General features: G+C 47.7%; 1 protein-coding gene across 2 annotated transcripts in view; it reads right to left on the bottom strand.

Moving 5' to 3' along the window:
* The window catches only part of PAPSS2 (3'-phosphoadenosine 5'-phosphosulfate synthase 2), a 34684-nt gene that overhangs the window by 6935 nt on the left and 6437 nt on the right, over positions 1–21312 (bottom strand). Inside the window, exons 2-10 of one of the 2 annotated variants that reach the window (XM_014966656.1) lie at positions 11969–12074; positions 9797–10032; positions 7886–8024; positions 7514–7632; positions 7278–7391; positions 6733–6844; positions 4410–4430; positions 2804–3009; positions 764–899 (exon numbers count right to left, since the gene is read on the bottom strand). In XM_014966656.1, coding sequence (XP_014822142.1) covers positions 764–899; positions 2804–3009; positions 4410–4430; positions 6733–6844; positions 7278–7391; positions 7514–7632; positions 7886–8024; positions 9797–10032; positions 11969–12074 — 1189 coding nt within the window. The remainder of the gene's footprint in view (positions 1–763; positions 900–2803; positions 3010–4409; positions 4431–6732; positions 6845–7277; positions 7392–7513; positions 7633–7885; positions 8025–9796; positions 10033–11968; positions 12075–21312) is intronic. The other variant, XM_014966655.1, reaches the window with a different exon arrangement.

Genomic DNA, 21312 nt, shown 5'->3' with positions numbered 1-21312 from the left:
CTGAAAGGGAAAGATTCAGAGGGTCACAGGCTTGCACCGACCATCGACATTTCAACAGTCATAAGATAGGATACACGTCTTACAATCTACATATCTTAATATGAGCAAGGCCTCCAATACCTTAGATAAGTGTTTCATACACATACAGTGCCTCTTCATCACTCTGCAAGTTTATTTTCATTGCACATCTTTCCTTTGGGGCTGATTTCGGTCCTACCAGCTCTCCTACAATGTTTTAAGATGCTACTGGACATCTGCACTCTGTTCCCTGACTTTGTAAGTGACCTGCCCCCTCTCCAAGCTTGATGGCACCTTCAGGAAGGCCAATGCTCTCTCCCCAGAGTGAGGGTAGGTGTCTGACGCCTGCCAGCCTGCTGGGACAGACACCTGGGAGAAGATACCTTACCTGTCCTTCCTCTGTGAAGGCCAAGCACATGGCTCTAAACACTCAGGGTGCAGAAAGAGAGGCTCTGACCTGCCGGAGAGGACACCAGCAGGACGCTCGATGCTTTCCGGTCTGGTGCTCAGAGATGCCCATTGAGGACACAGTCCATCAGAAGCACTGTTCTTAACCAAGGAGACCCCACACCACTGTGTCCCTCTTACTGCTCACTCCACATGAATAGTCCCATTTTGGGAGCATACAGAAGCAACATGGCAAGTGCTGAGAGCTTGAGGGCAAGCCAGCACAGATCACAGCAATCTCCTGGTGCCACGCAGGGCAAGAAGAGTTGTGTCACTGGTGCTAACCCAGGAGACTCACCAGCATTCATTTCTCTGAACTTCTGCTTGAGAGCGAGAGGTGTCAGGCGGTACTGGTCCAACCCATCATTCCATTTGATCTTCTCCAGCACGAGGAGGTCTCCACCAACCAGCCAGTCTCCACTCTCCATCACCATCTGTGAATTATGCACACATGTATTATGGAGAGGTGTCAGAGACAGCCTGTGAATTCCCTGACAAGGGGGAGAAGGCCCTCCAAGCCTCCAGTGGAACGCCTCAAACGCTCACAGGGAAATAAATAATGCAGACCTGACATTCAAAGAATTGATAAGGCTCATAGGCTCTGGGGAAATGGTGGGAGGACTGTCTTGCGGAGATAAGACAGTTCTGCCAGTCATGTGGTGAGCTTGCCAGTTCTCTGTTCAAGGCCATTGGGTCCAACAAGTGGCCTTTCCTTCATTATCCGCGAAATGCATATGAAAGCGCACACTCCTGCATATGTTAATGAAGTTTATGGAGATCATGCTAAACATATATGACTATGGCGCTCGTCTTGACACCTAAATTATGCTACATGTCACCTCAGAGAAGGGAGAAACCTGAGAGGAGATGTCCTTGGCAAGGGGGGGACACCATCCTTCAGCAAACAGAGAAGGGGGAAATAAGTTACCCTGGAGAGAGCACGGAGCAAAGAACAAAGAAGACGATGACCGTGCCCAGGAAGATTTTTCCAAGAAAGAAGAAGATTATGTCTGGGAAGATTCCCTGAAAAAGACACTGGATTTGGGACCGGTGATCTCTTTGTCTTTTTTATCTAGCTCTTCTTTTCTCTATCCCCCAGTTTCTCTTAGAGCTGTTAAGTAACAGTTAGAGTTGTTAAGAAACGACCTTAACTACCGCTTGCCGTAAGTTGCTGTGTAAGTAACATGCCCAGTAACACATCATTTGCCATAATCACAAACTTGTTAAGACCTATACTAATCATTTTGGGAAACTAATAAATGTTTGCACGTGGACCTTGAGATTCATCTCACCTTAGTCCATGCTGTTGGGGATTTACAAATCTGAGTCACTTTTAGCCGCCCTCTTTCCTGAGAGTGGGACGTGACAAGGGGACAGCAACATACCTCCTTTTCCCTTTTGCAGGCTCCTTTGAAAAGTGTTAGGCTTGACTCCGCTTGTAGGGTGATCTTCCCTCCTCATTCAGCACATTGTAGGGGCAAAATATTCTTACAGTGCCCCCGTGGACTGAAAGCCATGGGCAGCACAACCCCATAACGTGCGGCATCAGCCACCGAGCCCCTACCCCTGCACCCGGCTGGGTGCCAGGCTCCTCTCTGGCAGCCGGGAAGTCCAAGACCTTCCTCTACTTCACCCTTTGCCCTCTCCTCCTGCGAATATGCAGGAGGAATAAGCCTGTTGCAAAGTGAGCAACTGCTACTGAATAATTAAATGATTTGTTTTATGGTAGGGAAAAGGAATTAATATGGCTTTAAGCGTCAGTTCAAGTCACTCTGTGTACCCTGGAGCTCTCCCTTTCTAAGGGCTGATGTTCTTCGTACTGCCAGAGAGCAAGTGGAAAGAGACACGCTGTAAAAATATAGCACCCTTGTTGGCTGACTGTACAAAACAGCCAAATTAAAGCAAAAGGTAGGCAAAAGGAGCTTGAGTCTGCGATCTGCAGCATTAGCATTTGGTAGCATCACTGAGATTGTCACTCCAAGTGCAGGAAATCTTTGGGGGCTAAGTCGGTGGTTATGCTAAAAATGTTTGGAGGCCGGCACACGGGTGACCAGGAGTGAATGAAAGGAGCAGCTCACCAGCAGCACGCTCAAGTTCCCTTTCACCTTGTGCTTGTCCTCTCCTGCTCTTGCTGAGCAGCAAGCACAGCACTAACTCACAAGCCTAAAAACTCAGCCGTGCCTGCCTGGGACACGATGGTTCCCCGTGAGGACTCGGGCTTGGATAGGAAACAGGACACCCACGGCCCTCAAAACCTCAGAAAGGCTCTGTTCTCCAGCCCCTGCCCGCATTTCCCATCCTGGCCAGGTCTCTCAGGGCAGCAAGGGGACAAACCTACTTTGACGTGCGGGTGCTTGGCGCAGGTGGTGCCCCAGACCCGGGCGCAGCGCTCCTCCTTCCTGTGCTCGAAGTACTCGGGGTTCTTCAGGATGGCCACCCTCCGGCCCTCGTAGCTGAGCGCCAGCGCCTCGTGGCCCTCCAGCCGCTCCTTGTCCTCCGTGGATACAGGCAGCACGATGGGGATGCTCAGGTTGACAACGCCGTCTGGCAAGAGAGGGGGCAGGATTTTAACCTACTCCAGCCTCAGACACTGGTCTTGGACACAGAGTAAGCAGAGGTTTTCGGAGGCATACATTATCCCTTTGGAGAGCCAGATTTTCTGGGACTACCTCAGGGATTCATCATCAGTGATGTAATTATTCACTGGCTCTTTTTTTTTCTGCACTGCTAATAACTAACAGTGCTAGTGGAATACAAAAGCTCCGTATCTTTGGACCAGAGATGTCTCGAAGACACCTGGAGCATTTCATTACTTTCTGGACTCTGTCTCCCTGGAAAGGTTGGTTCTTCTCCAGTTATCCCATTGCAAAGTCTCTTTGAAAAATCTAAACATACTCGGAAAATCCAACCCTGGATATACCCCCTACCTCCTCTTCCAGGAGAGCAACCTCTGTTCAGACAGCTCCTGCTCGGTGTTCCCTGGGGCATCTCACTCCCTGCACACTTCCTGAACCCCCCTTCTAACAGGAAAAACACTGTCACGCTTGGCTTTGTTTCTTCGCTTTTTTTCTGATATCTCTATCCTGTTCCTCCTTTTCCTTTATATCTCTGCAGAGTCCATTTTTAATCTATTTTCTGTGTGTATACAATGAGTCTACATTTGCATGTGCATTTTCTAATTTCAGTGTTGTCTCTAAATACCTTGAAGTCGTATTGGTTTTACCCCACTCCACTAAGGTCCTCCCATTTCTCCTTGGATATCCCAGTGTTAATACAAAAGAATCGGTCTCTCCCATTCACAAACAAGAACAAAAAAATCACTGACTCAATTTGTTCTGATCTGACCGAAATAATTTTAGATCCTTGAGAGTCTTAATTTGATGATTTTGACTCTGGTGTAGATTATTTTTTTTAATCTTCATGAAAATCTTTGCATTTGCTTTTAATTTATGACCAGGTATCATTTGTCTGCCAGACAGCAATTTTCAAGCATTTCATGAATAATTGTAACTGTAGTCACATGGTATCCAATCAATATCAACTTCATCCATTTAAATAATACTAAGCAGTGATCAGTCAATAAAGTCAGTGTGGAAAAAGCTGGATTATGAAACCAACAAATGATGTTGAAGCTGAGGATCTCCATGGTCTATTTCCAAATAAAAGATACAGAGTTTAAAAAAAAAATAAAATAAAAAAAATCACTCTAGCACAGGTGATTACAAAATTACACAATTGGGATTTTTGTGAAGACCGGCTGGTAGGGTGCATCATGCTGCTTCATAATCATCTGAATCAGAAACTGGCCATGGTTGTGCCTGGTCTTAACAATTTTCTGGTGTTGTTTGTTTTTTGTTGTTGTTGTTGTTTTTTTTAAATTATAGCAAAAAAAAAAATCTAATTGCAGTAATTTCTGTACAACCTAAAGACAGTTATATACATACCAGCTAGAGAGTGATTCCTTCCTGGTAGAATACAAACAGAATTAAGATAATTAACACTCACAGGCACCAGTTCCAACAGCCATTCCGAGAACCAGAGCCGCTCACTCCAAAGCCCTCGTTTCCCCCCTCCACGGCGCTGCCTCAGCCTCCCCAGTGCTCACCAGTGGGGGGGTGAGGGTGGCACTGGCTGGGGGTCCTGCACAACACCCACGGGGGCTGTCACCCAGCCCTGACAGAGGCACGCGTCGCCAGGGCAGAGGGCAGAGCTCTGGAGACCCTGCAACACTCTTGTTGCCTTACCACAGGCAGACCTGCCTTTCTTCTTGGTGGGCATCGTGCCCCTACACACAGCACCTCCTCCACCCAACTGCTGCTAGTGGGATTTACTGCTCAGAATCTGAGCCAGAGCAGCACTAACTTGCATAAGTCCACCAAAATGAATCACAGCCCTTCCAGGCACAGCTGGAGCTGCCAAAAACATCACCTGCATCGCAGAGCAAAATGGCTGGATCAATTTTGGTCCAATGGCTTTCCAACAGCCTGGAAAGACCAGCAAACCTCTCTTTGGTAACATGTAGTCCAACCTCGGCACCACAAGATGGAAACCCTCCATCATTTCCTAGACCTCATCCAAGCAAACCAGGGATGTTCTCCTTCCTGCCCAGACGTCACCCTGTGGGCCTGAGCACTCAGACGTTGAGTATGGAGACCTCCATGGAGACATGGTGGACTGGGACCTTGCCCTGGAGAGATCATCGCCCTCTAAAAGCAGGTGTCCTGAGCTTTGTTCCTGACCTCATGGAGCTCTACAAATCCTGACCATGTGCCTGCGGACCCCAGAGGAACTGTGCTCAGTGATGCCAAACAGATTTGGGGAAGTGCCCCAAAACCAGGTACTCTCTGAGACGAGCCTCTAGCGCAAAGTGCGGAGCTCTTTGGTCCTTATGGAGCACCTCTGTGACCTCCTCAGGCACAACAGGCAGCTCAAAGACCACAGACCTGGGTCTGATAACCAGGACATGTGCTTTTGAACACTGTTTACACACTAGGCGGGAGGTAAAAGGCTACGGCGTCTCCGAAAGCAGAAGCGTCCCCCAGACGCTCCTCCAGTCCAAGGCGAGCTGCCCCCAGCTCTGGAGCTGCCCCGAGGTGCCCAAATCCCCCCAACAGCACCACGTCACTGCCCTGGGCAGGAGGGCAAGGCTCAAAGGGACTCACTCACCAGTATCTACTGCCCTGGTCTCAGCTGTAGGCAATCACTGCTTGAGCACTCTGCCTTTTCCAGGGGTGAAGCACCTCTAACATGTCGCTAACGACTCAGTAAACCTGATTTATTTCAAGTTACAGTAATGGATAAGAAGAAAAACAGGGAAAAGAAAGAGTGAAACCAGGCTCTGCTCCTGTTTCCAAGGAACAGCTGCCTTCTCCTCTCACCTCAAATTCAGCCTCCCTGCTTAATTGGCTTTGCATCTTTATTTACCCTGGCACGACTGAGCATGAAAAGAGCTCCACAATGCCCACTGAAATGTCTGATAGGCACCATGCAAGACGGGAAAGCTGTGAGCCGGGGCCCCAGCCACAGCACAGTGAACTTCATCACCTTTTGTACCCTTTGGTACGTTTCAGAGCACGGTTTCCTGGCCCTTGTGGTCCTTCAGGAGCCCCCAGCATTTAACACGTGAGAGGAAAGTAGGGCAACACAGCCGAGCACCCCTGTACTCAGCACTGGGGAGGCCACACCTTGAATATTGTGTCCAGATTTGGGCACCTCAATACAAGAGACATATGGAGGTACTGGAAGGGGTGCAGAGGAGGGCAACGAAGCTGGTGAAAGGCCTGGAGAACAAATCTTATGAAGAGTGATTGAAGGAGCTGGGACTGTTTAGTTTGAGGAAGAGCAGGCTGAGGGGAGACCTCATCACTCTCTACAACTACTTGAAAGGACACTGTAGAGAGGTTGGTGCTGGTCTCTTCTCACAGGTGATTAGCGATAGAACAAGAGGGAATGGCTTCAAGCTGAAACAGGGTGGGTTTAGACTGAACATTAGGAAATAATTCTTCACTGAAAGAGTGGTCAGAGACTGGAACAGGCTGCCCAGGGAGGGGGTTGAGTCGCCATCCCTGGACGCGTTTAAGAGTCGTTTAGATGTGGCGTTGGGGGATATGGTGTAGGGGAGAACTTTGCAGAGTGGGGTTGATGGTTGGACTCGATGATCCCAAGGGTCTTTTCCAACCTGAATGATTCTATGATTTTCAGCCCGGCTGCCTGCGGAGACCCCGCGGCGGCAGCATCCCGTCCCGCAGCACAGCATGGGGGTCGTACCATTCAGCAGGGTGCCAAAATGGATCGCTTGCAAGTACTCTGCCTCGCGCATGAAGCCGGTCAGCGGAGAGGCCCAGCCTTCGCTCAGCACCTGCACCCACTGCAGATCCAGCTGCAAAACAAACCCAAAGGGCACTCCTGTCACCAGGTCACGCTCACAGGTTGCTTTTCCTTCCCTTCTGCTGCAACAGCGTTCTCACCGGTTTTGCTTCAAACACGGGACATTCGTAAAGGGGAGGAAATCCGCGGCAGGGCTGGTTTGGTTATTTTTTTAAGGCAGAATCGGGTACTTTGATAGCATGACAGCTTGCAGGGCTGTGCTAACACAATGAAGGAGACTGATGGCCCTGGCTTGCTACAGCACAGGGTGGAGACAGCAGAAAAGGGCTGAGGATCAGGACCCTGCTTCAGCTCGCCATAAAGCACAGCCACAAAAGGAAACAGCCAGCAGAGGAACAGAGCCCCCTCTAGCAACATCCCTGTCGACTTCTACCCTTCAACAGCTAAATAATGAGTGACAGCACAGCATGCACGCATGATGATACCTTAGTGATCTCTACGGATGGCAGCATCTCTGCTTCAGCTCGGACACTCTGGTATTTATTTTCAGGTACAAACAACTCAAGAACATCCTTAGTTGAGCTATAGGGCACAATGTTCTGAAAGAGAGGGACAGACAGCAATTGTAAGTAACACGCTGGTTTTCAAACGCACACCAAAAACTCAGCATCTGAAAGCAGGTTTACAAGCTGCCAGCAGCAGTTGCATAAAGATGACCTACTTGTGTTTGGAGGAGCTCCACAACCTGCTGAATGCATTCAGACACTGACGCAACATTCGTTTTCAACACTAGCTCAGGAGACTCGGGCTTCTCGTACTCTGAGTCAATCCCCGTGAATCCTACAGACAATTAAACCCAAATTAAATTTATTTAAAGTGCCCTGCAGCCAACAAAGCTGTACAAACAACCTGCGAGCATTCAACCATACTGGGTAGTACAAGTGACACTCATGACAGCAAAATTAGGGAAACAGGATACTCTTGTGCACTACAAAGAGCCTTTAGTAACCCACCTCTACATGCAGAGCTGCAACAACAGGCCATCTAATTCTTCAGAAAACAAAAGGCAAAATAAGAGCTCACTCTTCCATACCTTTGATCTCTCCAGCTCTTGCCTTTTTGTACAGGCCCTTCACATCTCTGCTTTCACAAATATTTAGAGGAGCATCTACAAAGATTTCAAAGAAAGGAAGTCCAGCTGCCTCATGAATTTTCCGTGCATTTTGACGATCCTGTCAGAAGACAGAAAAATTGTACATGCCTGAATTGCAGCAATCACCTTCCTATGACACAACATGCCCAGGAATTTGACACCGGTAAAATTGTCTCTAGCATAGATTTATTAAATTCACAGTAATTCTAATAAGGGTTTTTCCAACTTTTTCTTTAAAGATACTTTAAAAAAATAATCTACAACTTTGATCTGTTTTCAGCTTTTTCCATCCAAAATATCAAGATGATCTCTTTGTTAAGCAGAAATTTAGAATGTGAAAAATTACCTGCCCTATGTCAAAAAAGGAACTGCTTGCATCAGCTTGATAACAGCAGCTACTTGGTATTCTCAGGAAGCACAAAAACTCAATCAATACATCTTCAGAGTAGCGATAGCACTGACAGGCTGTTGTTCCTCTACCTCTTTTCTGCCTCCTAACGAGTTAACAATTGGTCATGCTTGACCAATCTGATAGCCTTCTATGATGGCATGACTGGCTGGGTGGATAAGGAAAGAGCAATGGATGCTGTCTACTTCGACTGCAGCAAGGCTTTTGATACTGTCTCCCACAGCATCCTCATAGATAAGCTTAGGAAGCAGGGGTTAGATGAGCAGACAGTGAGATGGATGGATGGCAGAGAACACAGGGTTGTGACTGGCAGCGCAGAGCCCAGTTGGAGGCTTAGTGGGTCAGTACTGGGTCCAGTCTTGTTCCATGTATTCATCAATGACCTGGATGAGGGGACAGAGTGTACCCTCAGCAAGTTTGCTGATGACACAAAACTGGGAGTGGCTGACACACCAGAAGGCCCTGCTGCCATCCAGTGAGACCTGGACAGGCTGGAGAATTGGGCAGAGAGGAATCTGATGAACTTCAACAAGAGCAAGTGTAGGGTGCTGCACCTGGGGAGGAATAACCCCCCGCACCAGGACAGGCTGGGGGTGACCTGCCAGAGAGCAGCTCTGAGGAGAAAGACCTGGGACTCCTGGTGGACAACAGGATGACCATGAGCCAGCAATGGGCCCTTGTGGCCAAGAAGGCCAATGGCATCCTGGGGTGCATTAAAAAGAGCGTGGCCAGCAGGTCGAAGTAAGTCATCCTCCCCCTTTACTTCACCCTGGGGAGGCCCCATCTGGAGCACTGTTTCCAGTTCTGGGCTCCCCACTTCAAGAAGGACAGGGAACTACTGGAGACAGTCCAGAGAAAGCCTACGAAAATGATCAGGGAACTGGAGAACCTCTCTTATGAGGAAAGGTGAGAGATCTGGGTCTGTTTAGCCTGGAGAAGAGAAGAAATTCCATCTCAACATGAGGAAAAACTTCTTTACTTTGAGGGTGATGGAGCCCTGGAAAAGGCTGCCCAGAGAGGGAATATCTCCTTCTCTGGAGACATTCCAAACCCGTCTGGATGCGTTCCTGTCCAACCTGCTCTAGGTCACCCTGCTTTGGTAGGGAGGTTGGACTAGATGATCTCCGAAGGTCCCTTCCAAACCCTGCCATTCTGGGATTCTGTAATAGTAGGAGCCTCTGTAAGGAGATTTCAAACTCCTCTTAGCTTTTAGACAACTTGTAATATGAATATATTCAAAGAAGTCACATCAAACTGCCCTCCAGAAATTTGTACCTATAGCACGTAGTCCTGTGTATCAGTGGTTAAAAAAAAAACAGAGAAGTTAAAAGGAGCGTCTGAGGCATATATAGAAAGTCGTCTACATAATTCTCTCTTCCGTAAGAACAATCATGAGATGAAGGCTGCCCAGAAAAGAGCAGAATATAATGCAGGGCATTTACCTTTGCAAAAGGAGAAATGAAACTAGTTATGCAGACAAGCCCAGCGTCAGCAAACAGCCTGGCCACCTCTGCGATGCGGCGGATGTTCTCCTCGCGGTCCGCAGCAGAGAAACCCAGGTTTTTATTCAAGCCATGCCGAACATTATCACCATCCAGGGAATAGCAAGGGATGCCATGAGAGACCAAGTACTCTTCCAAAGCAAAGCCAATGGTTGTCTTGCCAGCTCCAGAAAGGCCTGTTGGAGACAGAAAGGTGAGGTTCATGTTTGAGGTCAAAAAAATGAAAATGACAAGTGTAACACAATACCTCCTGGGACACTGGCAACGAAAATCCTTCTGTCTGAAGTTGCATTAAGGAAGGAATGAGGTAGGGAAACTGGATTCATCTTTTTAGCACACAGTTACCACTACAGAGCCCTGGCCAACCCTTATCTTATTGAAGAGTTGGCATTAACGCCATGAGAAAAGCTGTTATACCCCAACATCTGGAGGGGTTCAACCAACAGTGTCGCAAGAGTACATCTTCCTGGGCCATGGTGGGACAAATAGGTACCAGTAAGTAGGGGAAGCCTGAAAGGATGCAAGTCCCTCAGCACCTTCCTCTTGCTCCTCCTGTTCCTCCTGTGAACATCCAACTGCTCTCCTAGGCTGAATCCATAGAGAGGTTCTTGCCACAACTGCAGGATGAGACAGGCTCCACCAGTAATTGCCCCTCTGCATCCATGGACACCTCCTTCTGCAGGAACAGCACTCACAGATCTGTGAGAGTAGGAGCAGGGTGATTGTGTAGACAAGCAGCGCATCTTCAGCTGCCTGCGTCTCCTGGCATCATCAGCCAGAAAAACAACAATCCAAAATGAGGTGGCTACTTCCCATCCACTTGCTCCATTCAATTCTGCAAAAAGCCCTTGCCACTGGCTGTGTCAGAAAGCAGGAAGAGCACCTGGAGCACCAAACTCCTCCTTCCCCTGGGGTGGCAGTCCAGGTGTTGAAAACTCCTTCAGACAGAAGAGAACCTTGACTTGGGAGGGATAACACCTCCAAACACCACGCCTGTCTCAGGAAACACTTAGCCTTAGAGAATGTCCTATGGAGATATGCCTCCCTACAGTCTCTTAAAATTACAGTGACAGGAAGTTAGGAGACCACTGTCTATTTCAAAGAACAATCATCAGCCAGAGAAGTACAAGCCCTTCAGAAACAGGGTCTTTAAATGACACTCGAAAAAGAAGGAAATTCCTTCGATAGGTTTTTTTTGGCTTCAGAAATTATATTAAAGCAGATTGGGCCTCGACTTTCTTTTCTAAATTAAAAAAAGAGAACAAAACAGAAATGTGTTTTAACCCAACATAAGCTGATGGGAAGGCAAATCAGAATGGCTTTACCAACCCTTCCAAGGTACATCTTTCAAAATTTTCCATCAGTCAAAGAAAATACCAATATTTAAGGAGCAAAGAAACAACTTGACAAGCAGCAGAAGATAGAGTTGTGTAAATATCAGTGGAGCAAAATAAATGCAATCGTCATTTCTAGCAGCCCCTAATCCCCAAACAATGAGTTTATCGTTCAAAGCAGAAGAGAAGGGCAACATATCGAAGGCGTACGAAAGGAGAAATAACATAAGAAGCCCACAAGGGCTGTACAGTGAATCGCTTCCAGTGCAACTTGCTGTCTGGGAGTATTTAATTCTTCAGACAAGACGACTGCCTTGTTGTGCTGCTCACGAGGTCACTTTAAACACAGTAAACTTAGGAAGTTTATTGGGAAATAAACTTCAGGCTAACCCAGAACTAAAACATCCGTGTGCTCTTTTGGACAACCCTGGGCACGTTTCTCTGCCAAGGACTGGCTGGATTTGAGCCAAACGTTCCTCAGCCACACACTTGGGAACAACAAGTGCAATCCTTAGCGTTTCTGGCATGTTCAAAGGAGCCCGATAACAGCTGTGAAATTCATAAAAGCATTAGTTATGGGCAGTAGCTGCCAGGGAGAATATCTTGCTGTGCCAGCACTGCGTGTCGGTGTTTCCCACGTGTAATTGTTTTGCAATTCCCAGTTCAGAAGGAACACTGATGTTTCCTGCTGATCCCAAATCCCCACCTCCAAGCCGAACTCAAGTGTGCAAGTGGGTTTCACACGTGAAGCCACGCTTTCAGCCACAGAGGGAAATACCTGTTAGCCAAACCGTGCAGCCTCGGAATCCACCCCTGGTACCGACAACTTGTCCTCTCTTGCTCCTGCTGACATGATGGGCTTGGTACACCACATTGGTTGATTCCTGACGAAAACAAAGCAAAACAAACCACTTTCGTTACATCTTGTTGCTCTCTGTACAAATGAAAATCTCGGCTGGGACTAATATAAAGGAGAAAAACCTCAAACGAATTGCATGAGCCTTTGCAGCAAACCTTGGCAACTGGGTGCAGAAGGAAAAACGGCAAAGAAAATAGCTGCCTTTGGCGTATGTTGGGTTTGTCTCTGCATGGCGCAGGCTCCCTTTTGAAAGGCAGTACTTGCCTCTGCTCAGAGCCCTTCTGGTGCCAGTCCCTGGTGTCGGCTGCGGCAGGAGATGGCTGTCCCGCCGGCGCGGGGCCGGGTGACGGGCACAGCAGGGCAGGCAGGGCAGGACATGGGCTCCGCAGAGAGACAGACACGGGCAGCACACTCCCTGCCTCCTCGGCACTTTCAAACGCGGGCAGACTCGCCTATTATTTTAATTACACTTGCAAAACAAAAGCAACTTAAAGTGCTAATTTACTTGCTATGTTTCACATAACACGGCTTCTAATAATTGCAGTTGGGGCGAGAAGCAGCGGCGTCGCGGGGCTGAGCCGAGCAGGAGCGGGACCTGGCTGGGAAAGACAGTGTGACAGGAGGAGAGACAGTAACACCCACCGGACACACGTGCACTCGCTGGTGCACACACGGGACCGGCACAGCGCTGAGCCAGAGCCCTGAATTTTGGTAGTTCCTGACATCAACCTGCCCCCCCACCGGGAAACAGACTGAAACAGCCTGTCCGTGCCCTGCAGCTCCAGCCATCGCACTTCAACAAGGACTTTTTGCACATAAAATATCTTCAAAACCTTATTATTTGCAAGGATTACGTTTCCAGCTGAGGCAGCCAAAGGAAAAATCTCCAGAGGGAATATAAATATTTTCTCCCCAGCTGGATTCTTCACCGCTGTAGGTTTATCCGTTTCACATCATCAGTACAAGAGCGGGCTTGGGCTTTCCCATGATTCACATCTTGCTATATAAATATTTCTACCTCTGAAGTCATAGTAGAGAAGTGGTCATCTTTGATTTTCCAAGAAAAAGAAAAAAGAACATTGACAAGTAAAAAAAAAAAAAAAAAAAGAGAGGAATGGGAGAAACAACAAATTAAAAGGTCACCTTTTAAATGTGTTAGCAAAGCAGCCTGATTTTTGATTTTTTTTTCCCCTCTACTTGCTGGGACATTAACACTTTAACACGATTCAGCAAAGGCTTCATATTTTATATGCAAGAGGGCTCTGCCAACACAGAAAACTAGGTGAAAACTATTCCTTAACAGCAGAGAAAAAATACTCCCCCTCTCCTCACCTGCTTTTATTATCTTTCAGAGAGACCAGCATCCCAGCAGAGACCAATCTCCCACCACAGCAATTTATAACTCTACTCAGAATTTCATGCCCATTTTCAATTCAATTTTAGCAAAAGGCTCCAGAATTATCCTCTTTACACCTGCAAATATTCCATCTGCAATTGCTTGTGGGCACACTGAACTGCTACCCCACTCCAGAACATTTTAATGTACTGGTAAGAATAGCTGTGTCTGAAATAATCACAATAATGGTCATAAATCTCACCTCCAAGGTTAACTCTCAGTGAGCTTCAATATTGGTGCTGTGATTGTGAGATTGCACTGGAAGAAACTCAGGAAGGGAGAAGCAATACCTCCAGAGCTGCCCCGCGCTGACCAGTTCCCACCCTGTGCCACCACCACACGACTCAGCGGGAAGTCCTGGCCTAAAAAGGTTTTCCGAGCTGTTGTCCCAACCACCTCCAGTGATGCATCTTCTCGCTCCAAGGAGTCTCACTTCCCATTTTCATTGCCACAGCCACCAGCGCACGTCCCTGACATCACTTCCCCCTTCCGCAGTCGTTTCAAATGAAACAAATTAATTGGGGGTCGAAGTGTAGGGGACGGATGAGATGCTGCCTGAAACACAGGGCCCAGGTACCACAGCAAAACAAAAACAAAACCCCAGAACCTCTCTACACCTGACCCTGAAAAACAAAAATGAGTGAGCTCAACACATCCTGATGACTCAGACAATAAAAGGTAAGTATCTCAAGATCTGTATTTCGTGGTTTGGTTTAGTTTGATTTTTCACAGGGTCTGTCAAAAGTCTGTTTGAACTTTTTAAGCTCGCAAAGGTGAGACAGCACCACCATGGTTTAATTTCCACCTGTCCTCAGGGGTTCAGGTTTCGGCAGCGAGACTAAATGAGCACATGCAGAAGAGCCAGCAGCCAAAAATAATCCCTCCTCCCAAGAGTGCGTTTCTGCTGTGTTTACTTCTGCTGGAGCTCTGAAATGACGCATCACCTCGCCAAGGACCCTCAGCAAAGCAGGAGTGCCCAAACTCACCTTCCCAACAGCTTGTCACCTCTCAGCCCTGCTGTGAAGCCTCCCCGGCGGCAGCCTAACGCTCGCTCGGTGACCACACACCCCTCAAGTGTAGCACTCCAAAAACCACAAAGCAGCTATTTTACAATTTGTTTGCAAGCCGCAGCAGACACAACGGATATTTCTACGTGGAGAAATAAACCTGCACACTTTGAATCTCTCCTGCAAGCCCTCTGCATCAGTATGGATTCCTGCTGCACACTTGGCTTCTGCAAACTGCTGATCTGCGGGATCCATCCTGCAGGAGATGAACCACAGTAACATCCACGCCTCAGCAAGAGGCAGGAACTAACATTCCCAACATGGTTAACGTAATGAGATTGCTACGTTAAAAGTACACGTTGCTGTGTCGTGAATCTGTATGATGCACTGTGTGTGCATCTCAGAGCTTGTATTTTGCACACTGGCATCTTTTGGAACCTGGGAAAGAATCACTGAGGGCATTTTTGCAATTCAGCAACACTGTCAGACCTCTCCTACCTGCCAGGAGCTCCAGAGGGTACCAGATCCCTCCAATTTTTCTGCTATGTTAATAATCTGACCAGTAAACTCTTCCTAACCCTGCACAACTGACTGCCACACACCAGCTCAAGTTCCTGTCACCAGCTAAAAAAACAAAAAGGCAGAGAGAAACGTGAGTGGATGGCGGACGGTTGGGTTGGCAGCTTGCTTGGCGAGGAACAATCACCAGCTTCCCACCATCCATGGGCTGGGACACGGCTTGGGAAGCCAGAGCTGAAGCACAAACAGAGTGAAGGCCGTTGATGCTGATTATTGGTGGTGCCACAGAGCAAACCCTGGAGAGATTTCATCTAGAAAGAGCATACGCTGCAAGACCATGGGGAGTCAGAGATAAAAAGTGGGTGGGGTTTCATCAGATGCAGTGCTGTCCTGCTGATTTTATTGTCATGGTTTTAACCAAGCACATTTAAAAGATTATAATGCAGTCATCATTGCAACACACTGACGCCTGAACGTTGGGCCCCACGGCGGGGACAATTTAGGAACACTGGTAAGCATTTCTTGCAATAGTCAAGATGAAAGAAGTGAGGTTTGGTAGAAAAACTTCTTACCTATAATTTAGCCCCAAACAAAGCTCCAAGAAAGGCAACAAGTGACCTGGCAGCGTTTCCACAGAAGAGCCATGCAGTCCCTGCCAGTCAGGTGGGTAAGCAGGACATTGCCACGCTCCCTTCTTTCCTTGAAAATCTGCTGTTTGGCCACCTCAGCATGATTTCATTCCTCAGACCACCCTGGCTTACCTCATCCCGAAAATGAGAAAAAAATAAAGACGCAGCTCCAAACCTTCTACCAAGGCTGCAGCGGATCAAGAAGCCAAATCCTAGCTCTGCTTTTGGCCTTCCCTTCTACTGAACCTTTCCGTGAGGTTGACAAACTGGGAGACACCAAAATCTCAGGTGTCTTTAAGATGAGGTTGACTGAGCCACCAGCCAAGTGTCTCCTGGCCCAGTTTCCAAAAGGAACAAGTTTTTTTGGTCACAACCCCGGTGGGACAAGATGCTCCCCTGCTTTGTGAAAGCAGGTTGCAGGCAGAGGCAGGAGGCTTTTCCTAAGTTCTCCTGAATAGAGAGGTGGGTCCTCTGAGACAAGAGAGTCCACCATAGCACAGACCTGTTGGAAATCAGGAACCATCCGTGTCCTCTGCTCTGAGAGCTACCGCCGCTCAGTTCATGACATCTGAAAAAGTAACCTCAGCTCTTTCTTAACTACTTGGCCATCAAAGGGAGCAGCTGTGCTTGCCCACACAAACCAAAGGTTGTGTGTGACTACCCACAGGAGAGCTGTTATCAGGGAGCATCTTCTCTCACCCAAGAGCTAAATGCACCATGTCTGGGGGACCTCTCCCAACGACGGCCGACATCTGTTAGGAGCACAGCCACTGCACAATTAACAGAAATACACTACCTCAACAATGTTCAGGGTTGTCCCAACGAATTACACACGATTTGCCATCTTCCACTAGAAATTCAAGTGGACCTTAGGACACAAGGCAGCATCCTCCTGCCCCCACACACCCACTTCTTTAGCCAGCATCTGCACAGCTGCATAACGAACAGGACCAGGGCAAGAACCAAGTGTGAGTGCCATGTGCCACAGCCAAGGGCTGGAAACGAGGGAGAAGAGATGGGACCTGAGCAGGACATTGAAGAGATCCCCTAAGTGGGTACAGCAGCCTCAGGCCAACCCTCGTTCAGCCATCCACAGCAGACAGAGCTCTCCAACGTTGCAGGAGGAAAGGCCTGTCATTAAAAAGCAGTGCCAGTCGTCGTGAAGGCCAGTAAGGTCTAAAGCACTGTCCTTATGGTGCACATTCCTGCAGCTGGCAGGGCAGGGTGCTGGAGGCAGCCCAGAGGCACAGCTGATGGCAGGCTGCAGCAACGTCCCACTCCAGAGAGGGACTCCCTCTGAAATCACAGCACAGACCAGCCCACCCACAAGACCAGCAGAGGAACCTTCTCCTGGCGCAGGGCTACCAAGGGCACGTTAGTCACGCAGAAGGGTCAGCCTCCTATGAATACGGTCAACGTCCAACTGGTGGCTCACGGCCCTGGGGAAACCCTGACCTGAAGGCAAGGGTAAGGTCAGGACTCCCCCAGCTGCATTTTTATTTATAGGGCTCTCTCACATCACTAGGAATATGATGCCTTTTTTTTCCAGTCAAGCATTTAATACACACCCTATTTTGGTACTGCATCCTGGATATCTCGCCAGGAAAAAAAGAAAAAAAAAAAAAAAAAGCTTTCAAAATGTTTTCAGCTAATAGTTGCAAATGGTAAAGTAGGCTTTTTAAAATGATAAAATGATCAAGCCAGCTTTCAAGTTTGAAGTCAAACACTTGCTTCAGACTCTGGAGACTGATCTAACTTATTGTTTAAAATCCTCTCCCAAATCCTGCCATCTTACGAAAGAAAAAAAATAAATATTTATCCTATCAGTTGAATTTGATGCACAAAAATTAAGTTTACGTAACTTTTCCTTAAAATATATTTTTTTCCACCAGGGCAATTCCCACAGCTGCTCTTGCAAATGGGCAAGCTGACATGGAGAAGATAAAGTGCTTGCCATCAACAAGGGGGAAAAACCTTCTGTAAACTAGTCATTTGCTGCAGAAAAGCAAAACTATTATACTCAAAAGAAAAGGAGGAAGAGAGGGAAGAGGGGGTTTTGCTTGTGGAAGCAAAGATTTGATTACGATCATACTGAAGAATGATGGAGAAACCTCAGAGTCTCGGAAGTCCTGATGTAGCTCTTGTAACCATAAACCTATAGACTTTATCCAAACTTGAGTTTGACTTATTGCACGGACTAAGGTGGTAAACGCTTCAAAATCAGTTCCACTCCTTCCGAGGGAAAAACCTCACCAAGATGAAGTAACCCTGGAAATTTTTCCACTTTTCAGCTTCCAGGATCCCACAACCACAATGCGGAGCCTGGCCTGCAGGTCCAGATGTGGAAGTGGGACTTCTCAACCACCTGATGTGTTACCATACCTCCCACCTTCCTGCTTCCTGTGACATCGTCCCCCCTCTTCCCTACATGGAAACTCATCTCCTCCCACCGCTTGGACAGGATCAGAAATGAGCAGCGTTTCTGCTGCTCAGATGACAGGCTGGGAGAGCAGCTCTGAGGAGAAAGACCTAGGAGTCTTGGTGGACAATAAGATGACCATGAGTCAACAATGTGCTCTTGTGGCCAAGAAGGCCAATGGCATCCTGGAGTGCACCACGAAGAGTGTGACCAGCAGGTTGAGGGAGGTCATCCTGCCCCTCTGCTCTGCCCTGGGGAGCACTGGGTCCAGTTCTGGGCTCCCCAGTTCAGGAAGGACAGGGAACTGGTGGAGAAGGTACAAAGATGATGAGGGGCCTGGAGCATTTCCCTTACAAGGAGAGGCTGAGGGACTTGGGTCTTTGTAGTCTGGAGAAGAGAAGGCTGAGGGAGGATCTGATCAATGCCTGTAAATACTTAAAGGGTGGGTGTCAGGAGGATGGGACCAGTCTTTTTCCAGCGGTGCCCAGGGACAGGACAAGAGGGAACGGGCACAAACTTGAACATAAGAAGTTCCACCTAAAGGTGAGGAGGAATTTCTTTCCTATGAGGGTGACAGAGCCCTGGAAGAGGCTGCCAGAGAGGTGGTGGAGTCTCCTTCTCTGGAGATATTCAAAACCCACCTGGACACGTTCCTGTGGGACCTGCTCTGGGTGGACCTGCTCTGGCAGGGGGTTGGACTAGATGATCTCCAGAGGTCACTTCCAACCCCATATCATTCTGTGTGATTCTGTAAAACAATGCTGTGTTTTCTTTTGAGACGTAGCCGAGTGCCCTGTCACCAAATACCCTGCAGAGGTTGTGGGGCCGGGGGCTGCCAGCATTCCCTGGCAGCAGGCAGGACGCTGAACTGGAGTCCCTTTCTTCATTCAGCGCTCTGAATAAAGCACAGCAGACCAGACTCGCTCTTTGGCACCCTCTGCCTTGACGCTTGTTACTTTTGGCATCGTTACCTCGGCCTCTGTCCCCTGCCAGCAATATAACACAGAAGATCTTAAGGAGCCCAGCAGAGACATCCCAGTTACCCAAAACAAGCAGTCTTTCAGCTTGCAGACAGACAGCTGGAGATGCCAAACACCGCCAACACACCAGGTTTTCAAGGTGGTGTTAGCTAAAGTGTTTTTTTCTTAACCCGCAGGAATTTTTGAGCTCTTAGCAAGACCTTATTTTTGATTTCAGCTAAAATATTTTGCTCTTGGTATGAATTTGCAGGGTTTGGGTTGCCACAATCAAGTTCTATACAAACCTGGCAAAAAAAACCCCAAAAAACCAACCAAAACCCACCAACAACCAACAAACCCAGGCTCACATTCCAGTCACCTTGCAAATCAGACGCTGATTTCTAGACTGTGTGACTTCAAACCAGCAGGCTGGGCATTAAAATCTGCCCCTCTGAAGGCATGCAGGTCAGGCACTTTTTTATCTCTGAATTAGATGATGTCACTACTCCAATTTCCCCCCCACAGGAACACTAGTGAGTCATTCTGCACTCCTATGTTTTCTGGACAAATTTGCAAGGGCGGGACAGATGTTATAAAAAAAAAAAAGTCTTCCCATCTTCATTCCAGAAATCACAAGGGAAAGCTGCACGGCCCAACAAAACATCTTGTCAGCTGCTGACAGAAATAACAATTTAACCAAGAAATCCTTCCATGGTCGCCCTATTTTTTATATTCAGAGTAGTTCTGCTAAATTACCTCCCCTAAACGAGCCTGTTTCAGCAGTTGGGCTTATGCTCATTTTGCAAACAATAGGTTTTGAGAGTGCAAAAGGAAAACTGCTTTGCTTTGCTGCCTGGGGTCTGTTACAAGGCTGCTCTGGATCCTGCCAAGACATTGGGACCACCAGCAATATAAGAACTGGTTATCTTGCAAAACAAGGGAACATAAATGACATTATCACTGCAGTACAGGTAAGTTTTGGGATTGAACACCCACAGAAAGCAATCAAGCACATCTATTTAACCTCTGAGAACCCACCAAAAGAGAGAGGGGAAATATGCAACCAGAAGGTAGGTGACTAGTTAAAAAACCCCAGAGATGGTGTAGCCCAGTGATCTCTGCCTGTGCATCTGACCCGTACAAGCTGCAAGTCAGGCTTTTAATATGAGCACATGCAGGGTTACCTAGCCCCTTGCCTAAGTCACCATCAAGAACGCTGCACTCTTGACTGAGGGGCTATTCAGCATTTCTCTCTCACCTCCCTAAACCAAGTGTAGGCACAGCTCTTGGTCATTATGCACTACTCAAAGCCTGGTTGAAGGACACTTACACCTTGTTCTTGGGGGTTATTCTTCCTTGGTCCCTCAAAAGCTCATGCAAACTCCCAGTACCTCTCTGAGGATGGCATCATCCCCAGTTTTACAGCCACAGAAGAATAGCAGCAGGTGAGGCAAACAGCAGATGAAGACGTGAGCTCCTGCAATATTTAAGCCCTACAAAAATGAAACCTATTTGAAAGGCAGCTCCCCTGGACTTCCAGCTGCACCTCCAAGAGCTCGACATTCCTCACATCCATCCCCACAGACCCAGACCAGCTTTGCAAAGATGGGGGCAGATGCAGTGAGCTGCTCCATCCATGGCTGAGATGACCTGTCCAGCATCATGCCCAGGGGCCCTGCAGAGGACCATGCAACTCGGCCCCCTGCAGGAGCAGTCACCTCCTCTAAAATGAGGGTTTTTTTTCCCCCTCTTCCCACACCCACTGGCAACACAAACAAACGATCTTCCCGTCAGAAGGGTTGGGCAGGCCTGAAACGTGACCTCCCACCCGACACACTTTCTTGCACCACAATGTAAAGCTGAAAAATGGTTTGATACCCAAGAAAACATTTTGTTCTGCCAGAGAGAGGCTGCAGAGACCTCAAGGTCAGAAAGTCTTAGAAATGCAGGTACAAACGGTTATTTTCCAAAGATGCACAAAAAAAGTTCATCTCAACAAACCTGAAGCGTTGCATTTAAACAGAAGCCATGGCAAAAAAAAAAAAAAAAAAAAAAAATTATGATAGGCAGGTGTTCCTGATATTAAATATAAATAAAACAGCATACTTAAAGATCAGTCTTCAACTCAGTAGTAAAACTTGGTTAATTTGTATAAAGAAGAAAATTATATCCGGAAAATTATAATGTTTATTTAACCCAGTGTGTCACCACAAACTTTAGAAAACTGTTTCAGAAGATTTTGTGCATTGCTGCAATTACTTCTGTAGCAATTGCTTCTTGTCCTGAAAAGTGATTTCTGTTCAGCCAGTTTCTGTCCCCAGTGTCATGCTATTG

This window comes from Calidris pugnax, unplaced genomic scaffold (assembly GCF_001431845.1).
Source record: "Calidris pugnax isolate Ruff unplaced genomic scaffold, ASM143184v1 scaffold53, whole genome shotgun sequence".
NCBI lineage: Eukaryota > Metazoa > Chordata > Aves > Charadriiformes > Scolopacidae > Calidris > Calidris pugnax.
This window is presented reverse-complemented; position numbering and strand designations above follow the sequence as displayed.